This window comes from Dipodomys merriami, unplaced genomic scaffold (assembly GCF_024711535.1).
Source record: "Dipodomys merriami isolate MVZ:Mamm:240054 unplaced genomic scaffold, mDipMer1.0.p SCAF_271, whole genome shotgun sequence".
Classification (NCBI taxonomy): Eukaryota; Metazoa; Chordata; class Mammalia; order Rodentia; family Heteromyidae; genus Dipodomys; species Dipodomys merriami.
Window position 1 is genome coordinate 1144725 of NW_027204171.1, and position 7318 is coordinate 1152042.

At 51.8% G+C, this 7318-nt stretch overlaps 2 protein-coding genes across 3 annotated transcripts; one reads left to right on the plus strand and one right to left on the minus strand.

Moving 5' to 3' along the window:
* Window positions 1-603: 603 nt before the first annotated feature.
* On the minus strand, window positions 604-1582 carry Higd2a (HIG1 hypoxia inducible domain family member 2A). The gene is made up of 2 exons (XM_070036531.1): window positions 1353-1582; window positions 604-1022 (listed from the first exon to the last, which is right to left on the minus strand). Exons 1-2 carry the CDS (start codon window positions 1504-1506, stop codon window positions 856-858), a joined length of 321 nt encoding a protein of 106 aa, XP_069892632.1. The 5' UTR covers window positions 1507-1582; the 3' UTR covers window positions 604-855.
* Window positions 1583-1718: 136 nt separating this feature from the next.
* Nop16 (NOP16 nucleolar protein) lies at window positions 1719-7072 on the plus strand. Of its 2 annotated transcripts, none has more exons than XM_070036530.1 (5): window positions 1719-1922; window positions 2243-2351; window positions 4867-4936; window positions 5678-5784; window positions 6756-7072. In XM_070036530.1, the coding sequence occupies exons 1-5, from the start codon at window positions 1816-1818 to the stop codon at window positions 6954-6956; spliced, it is 594 nt and encodes a 197-aa protein (XP_069892631.1). In that variant the 5' UTR covers window positions 1719-1815; the 3' UTR covers window positions 6957-7072. The 2 variants fall into 2 exon arrangements, with proteins under 2 accessions (XP_069892631.1, XP_069892629.1); XM_070036528.1 differs by having other exon boundaries at window positions 1723-1922; window positions 6668-6902.
* Window positions 7073-7318: the final 246 nt, after the last annotated feature.

Genomic DNA, 7318 nt, shown 5'->3' on the forward strand with positions numbered 1-7318 from the left:
CAGGACCAAGAAAACCTGCTGAAGACTTCAAAACGTGGAATGGAGCCTAGGGCCGGCGATTTATGCCTGTAAGCCTAGCTACTCAAGAGCTGACATCTGAGGATCATGGTTTATAGCCAGCCTGAGAAATCTCCCAGACTTAGAAAAAAAAAAAATTCACCATAAACCAGGAAAACGCTGGAAGTGGAGGCATGTGGCTGAAGTGGTAGAGCACTAGCCTTGAGCAAAGAAGCTAAGGGACAGCGCTCAGGCCCTAAGTTCAAGCCCCAGTACTGGCACAAAACAACAAAATGTGGGATGGTCTAGATCAAACCTCTCAGGAGGTTTGGAGTGGTGTGAAGAGATGGAAGGCCAGAACACCCTTGTTCTGACACAATGGTGGCAGACTTCCCCAGAAGGCTACTGAAGTTTGAAAGCTACTGATATGATAGATCTCCCCCTGATCTCCAAATAGCACCAGGACCACTGAACTAGAATTTAAAGAAGGGGCATCTGGGAATCAGTACTTTGACCCAATGCCCCAGGTGACAGTTATGAAGATGGGCTACTAGACTTGTAAAAGATCACCAACCTATAGTTCGTGGAGAATAGAATTCACCAAACTCCATGCGGATTAGAGTTTATTCAGTAGCGAGTGGAGGGGATGTGGCACAAACCCAAGTATGGCAAACCCAAACTAAACCAAACCTGGGATTTCTGAAGAAAACAAAAACAACAACCAAAAACCTGTCGATGACAACAACGGGCCACATCCTTCCACAACGGGACCTGTTTGATGTCTTCCATCGGGGCTGGTGGTTGGCTCCTAGACTCTGGAATCCTCTCCGTGGGAGCTTGCAAGGCTCGGGCGTGAGTTCAGGCCCGAGATTTCACGGAGGACGCAGCTAAACCCACCAAGATGGCCACGATCGTGAAGCCCTGGGCGGCGATCCGGGTGCGCATCATGAGCTGGGAGCGGTGGGGCTGGCCCCGGTGGAAGCAGTAGAGGCCGTAGCAGAGGGCGGCCGTGGTGCCCAGGCATCCTGGGGAGGGGACAACAGGCCGGGTTGCCGGATCCTTTCTGGATGTAACCATCCCCACCACCGCCCTGGGCCCGAGCCCCCTCCAGACAGCGCCGGGGACGCGGCGGCCGGGCAGCGGGTGGGGGTGTGTCTTCCTAGGCCCAGGCTCCGCCCCCTCCGCCCTAAGCCCGCCCCTAAGGTCGCGCCACTCCCGTTCCGATTGGTCCCATCCCTAATCGCCCCGCCCCTTCGCCACACCTCTAGCCTTCCCACCTCCGGCCCGCCCCTATATCATTCCCCCCCGGACACGATGGCAGCTCCGGGTCGAAGGTTCCCACGACACACACTTACCTATGGGCACCATTGGGTTCTCGCGGGTCTTGCGGATGAACTTTTCCTTGAAGCTTTCCGTCTGGCCGTGCGCAGTGGGTTTGAAGCCCTCGATGACGGGGGGCTGCGAGGGTTCAAAGGGCATCTCCGGATTCACAGGGCCCGGAGTAGCCATGTTCCTGGAGGACCCAAGTCGGAGAATACCGGGACGCCACGCTCCGCCTCCTGATGAGGTCACGAAAGGGGCGGGAGCAAGAGAAACACGCAACGAATTGACCAGAGTACGCATGCGTGGAGTGGGGGGGGGCGGCTCCCGTTGCATCCTGGGAGTGGTAGTCCTCAGCGCGGAAAGTCATCCGGGAAAGACTACGTTTCCCAAGAAGCCTTGCAGAAGAGGCCTGGCCCACCGGAAGAAGTCCGCTTCAACACGCGGTTCTGAGAGCGCGGAGCGCGTGGCGGGTGGGAAACCGCCGTGTTCCTCGCCATGCCCAAGGCCAAGGGCAAGACCCGCAGGCAGAAGTTCGGTTACAATGTCAACCGCAAGCGTCTGAACCGCAATGCTCGGCGGAAGGCGGCGCCGCGCATCGAGTGGTGAGGAGCGGCGCGCGGCCTGGGCCTAGGCCTGGGCCTGGGGGGGGGGGGGGAGGCCGGGCGCGCGGCCTGGGCCTGGGCCTAGGCCTGGGCCTGGGGGTGGGGGGGGGAGGCCGGGCGCGCGGCCTGGGCCTGGGGGGGGGGGGAGGCCGGGCGCGCGGCCTGGGCCTGGGCCTGGGCCTGGGGGGGGGCGTGTCTCGGCCCAGTGCTCGCTGGCGGGGGGCGGAGGGCGAGGCGGGGCGGGGGGGGGGGGGATCTCGGGCCGGGCGGCCCACCGGGCACGGACAGGCCTCGATCTCGCTCTCCTGGGCCGGTGGTAGCTCCCACATCCGACATGCCTGGGACCACAGCAAATCGGTGCGGCAGAACCTGGCGGAGATGGGGCTGGCCATGGACCCCAACAAGGCGGTCCCCCTCCGGAAGAGAAAGGTACTGACGAACTCCCTTTCCTCCTGTGAGTGGCTGGGTTTCAGACCTTGATCCATCCTCCCTCCCTCCCTCCCTTTCTTCCTCCCTCCCTCCCTCCCTCCTTCCTTCCCTCCCACTCTTCCTCCCTCTCTCCCTCTCTTCCTCTCTCTCTCATTGACTTGTGATCAACGCTCTCTTGACAACCTCATCTCCCCCAGCCCGCATTTGGAGTCTCCATTCCTTCTCCACTCTAATATTTTTTCCTCTGAAACTAGTTGCTTTTTTTATTTGTATTTTTGTCGGTCGTGGGGTCTGAACTCTGGGCCTGGGCGCTGTCCCTCAGCTCTTCAGCTCAAGGGGAACGCTCTACCACTTGAGCCACAGCACCACTTCTGGTTTTCAGAGTGGTTCATTGGAGATCAGAGTCTCTTGGACTTTCCTTGCCCAGGCTGGCTTTGAACCACGATCCTCAGATCTCAGCCTCCTGAGGAGCTAGGGTGACAGGCGGGAGCCACTGGTGCCCGGCTAAGGCAATTTACTTTGGCGCAAAAGGGTGCAATGCCATTACTCTATCCAGAGCTAGGCAGGGCAATTCAATAGTCTTTGATTACAATTCAAACCATCCCTCTTCCTTCTCAAGGAGTTAGACTCATAGTCTAAGTATAATGGACTACCAAGGTTAGAAAGGATACCATTTTTTGATTCCTGTCAAAGGCTTACTTTTTTCTTTTTCATTTAACAATTACGGTTTATTGTTTTAAGTTCTTCAACACAAAACTTAATGTCTCTAACATCACTCACTCGGAACCAGCAGTACAGATAATAGTTACAATTGAAGTAAATAAAGCAAATAATTCCAGGAAATGTCAGTAGACCATACCAAATACACTTTAGTTGGACAGAAAATACTTTTTCCTCACACCTTGGCATCTCAGTAGGATCTTCCATAATTGATGTTTTTCTACCCTTGGAGTTTGAGATCTTGTACTGTTGTTTCCTTTTTTTTTTTTTTGGTTGGTCGTGGGGCTTGAACTCTGGGCTTGGGCTCTGTCCCTGCGCTCTTCAGCTCAAGGCTACTAGCACTCTTACCACTTGAGTCACAGTGCCACTTCAGGCTTTTTCTACTTTTTTTTTTTTTTTTTTTTTTCTGGCTTTCTCTACCACTGAGTCACCTTCCCAGCCCTCCTATTCATTGTTGGGCTGAAGCTTCTCTAACCCCTGCTTCTCCCCAGGAAGTCTTCTGTTCTGACTTCACCCAGTTACCTCTTCCCTGCTTTAATTTGTGGCTGTTAAGTTCATGCTGGTGGGTTGCTTATTTGCATATCTGCTTCTTATCTATGCCTCTTCACAGCCCAACATAAATTCCTTTGGTGATTACTATCTCCTTGGGTATGATTGCTAAATTCCCAGGTTAGTTCACCTGCTGCTGGGGCTTTCTGAATGAATTATCTTTATTCAAGTTTCTTTTCTTGCCTTCCTACCAGAGGACACTGGTACCCCTCACTTTCCTTCCCTGTCCCCTCCCTCTTCTCCTACTGGTATTGGGGCTTGAACTCAAGAGTTCAGATGCCATCCCTTAACTTTTCCCACTCAAAGCTAACGCTTCCCACTTGAGCTACAGTTCCATTTCCAAGTTTTTGGTGGCTCATTGGGGATAAGAGTCTCACAGACTTTCTTGCTCAATCTCACTTTAAACCACGATTCTCAGGTCTCACCCTTGCTCTATTTAGAGCAAGCATGAGCCATGAGCACCTGGCACAGTTTCATAAACAAATGTGAAAGTAGAGGGAAAAGCAGTAGGACTTCCAGTACTCCTCACAGAGAAGATACCTGACATCTCTTCCTCAGTGAAGTGTACAAACACTTCCTGTGAAGATTGTTGCACCCAGTTAACCCAAGGGAGTGAGCAAGGGGAAAAGCGTTAAAGCATTACTCCCCGAGTCCACACCTTAGTACATGCCACTGGCTATCTGTGCTTTGTTTTTGCTGGTATTGGGGCTTGAACTCAGGGCTTGGGCCCTGTCCCTTAGCTTTTTCAATCAAGGGTGGTGTTCTTGAGTTACACCTCCACTTCCAGGCTTATGGTGGCTAATTGGAGATAAGAGTCTCATGGACATTCCTGCTTGGGGCTGACTTTGAACCATGACCTTGAGATCTCAAGCCTTCTGCATACCTAGGATTATAGGTGTGAGCGGACTCGCTCCCAGCTTGTTCATGGATTTTATATGTAGTCACTGGAGAAGCGAATTACTTGCTGTGTTTTCTTAAGGCAACTGTGAATATTTGTTGTAGAAGCCTTCAGGGCTCCGTGTCCCCTGTTAGCTAGTTCTGCCTGACCAAAAGGCAAGGCTTCTCAGGGATAATATAGTTGTATAATGTACACAACATAGTTGTAAACTATATAATACAGTTACCCTATTTGTAGTATAGTTATAGTGGGATGGACAGGATCCCTCCCTGATCCCAGTCAAACCTTCCTCCCTGATCAAAGGTCCTTTGTGTGGTTTGCTGGTCTCACAGGCTTTGTTCTCTGCAGGTGAAGCCCATGGAGGTGGATGGAAAGGAGAGGCCCAATGACATTGTGCGGAAGCCCTATGTGCTAAATGGTGGGTGTGGCCTAGATTCCTCGCTCTCCGGTCCCAGTGGCACTGGAAAAGGGTCCTCAGTGTCCTCATTTTACAGCAGTAGAGAGGAAGGTTGAAAGAGGAGGCGTGAGCTGGTTCAGGGATCACAATTAGGTCTGTGTTCTTGGCTGAGACATTTTCAGGCTAGAACTGACTGAACCTAAATGTGAGCTATGGTCAGAGATACTCAGGGAGGACATAGCCAGGTCCCTGGGAGGATGGAAAAGAAACCAGTAAATATGAACTGATTCGTTATTGCTGGTCTTGGGGCTTGAACTCAGGGCCTGGGCTCTGTCCCTGAGCTTTTGTGCTTGAGGCTGGCACTCTACCACATGAGCCACGGCTCTGCTTCCAACTCTCTTGGTGGTTCGTTGGAGATAAAGAGTCTCATAGACTTTCCTGTTAGGGCTGACTTTGAGCCATGATCCTCCGATCTCAGCCTCCTGAGTAGTTAAGATGACAGGTGTGAGCCACCAGCACCCAGCCAGCTCAGGAGTCTGCCTTTTAAACCCTCCCAGGCGTGGAGAAAGTGACTTCCTTTTCAAGAACTAGCACACTTAAAATAATATACTGGATCTTAGGAGGGAGACATCTAGGGCTGAAGAGAAAGGTTCAAGTTAATTTGGGAATGGATTGGGGTAGCGATTCTTGTGGCATGTTGGACAGTTCAGATAAGCTAGAAGGCAATGCCTCACACCGTCTCCTGCTCTCCTCCTGCCTCAGATCTGGAGGCAGAAGCCAGCCTTCCAGAAAAGAAAGGAAACACGCTGTCTCGGGATCTCATTGACTATGTCCGCTACATGGTAGAGAACCACGGAGAAGACTATAAGGTGAGCGGCTGGGGGCAGGCAGGGGGAAGCCCTGGGCCTTGTTGGGAAAGACACACAGGACTGCTGTGGCCGGGTCTGCTTGCTGGAGACTGAGTAGAAAGGAGGAAGACAGGAATGGAGCCTGGAACCATTGACAGGGAACTAGTGTGAACACAGGCTGGTAGCAGGGACAGAGGGAGCGGCCCAAGGCTCCCAGCACGCACAGAGGCCATCTTCCTTCCATGTTTTTATTTATTTATTTTTCGTCAGTCGTGGGGCTTGAACTCTGGGCCTGGGTGCTGTCCCTTACTTAGGTCTTCAGCTCAAAGTGAGCATTTCACTGCTTGAGCCACAGCGCCGCTTCTGGTTTTCTAGTGGTTTATTGGAGATAAGAGGCACTGACTTTCCTGCCTGGGCTGGCTTTGAACCTCAGTCTTCAGATCTCAGCCTCCTGAGTAGCTAGGGTTACAGGCGTGAGCCACAATGTTCGGCTTTTTTTTTTTTTTTTTTTGTCTTGGGACTTGAACTCAGGGTTTGGGCACTGTCCCTTAACTTTTTTGCTCAAGGCTAGCACTCTTACCATTTGAACCACAGCTCCACTTCTGGCTTTTTGGTGGTTAATTGGTGATAAAGAGACTTGGGACTTGACCTGGGCTGGCTTTGAACTGCGATTCTCAGATCTAGCCTCCTGAATAAGATTATAGGCATTAGCCACCAGTGCCCAGCCTTTTTCTTTTTAAATGAAAATTGCTAGGTGGGCCTTGGTGGTTCACATGCACCATGACTTTGAGGCTAGGAATTCAGATCTCAAGGCTAAAAAGTGACTCACTCAGTTCAGGTAAAACTAGGGTTTGATCCTTTGCCTGTTCGGCTCTCCTCAGTGATGGTCCCCCTTCTTTCCTAGGCCATGGCCCGGGATGAGAAGAATTACTATCAAGACACTCCCAAACAGATTCGGAATAAGATCAACGTCTATAAGCGATTTTACCCAGAGGAATGGCAAGCCTTCAGCGAGTCTCTGCAGGATAGGAAGATGGACGTGGAGTGACTGGCTTTCACCGGCTCGTGCCTGTACGCCTTCTGCACCAAAGAAGCCAGCATCAGGCTTTAAGGCAAGGAGTGGAGAGCTGCAGATGAGACTGGTCGGATTCTGTGGAATCAGATTATTGGGGTGCACACACACACAGGAGTAACTACCCTATTCTCTGGGTCTCAGAAAAGCCCACACTTGGCTGTGTTTACAGAGGTGGCCTTACCTGAATAGAATCTGTACATAGAATAAAACCATGGACATTTTGCTCATCTTTTATCTATTTTTAAATTTTATTTATTATTTTTTTCGGTCCGGTCTTGAGGCCTGAACTCTGGGCCTGGGCACTGTCCCTCAGCTCTTCAGCTCAAGGCTAGCACTCTACCACTTGAGCCACAGCGCCACTTCCAGCTTTTTTCTTTTTGCTTCTGTGGTGCTGAGGAATCGAACCCAGGGCCTCAGGCATGCAAGGCGAGCGCTCTACCACTGAGCCACCTTCCCAGCCCTCATCTTTTTTTTCTTTTT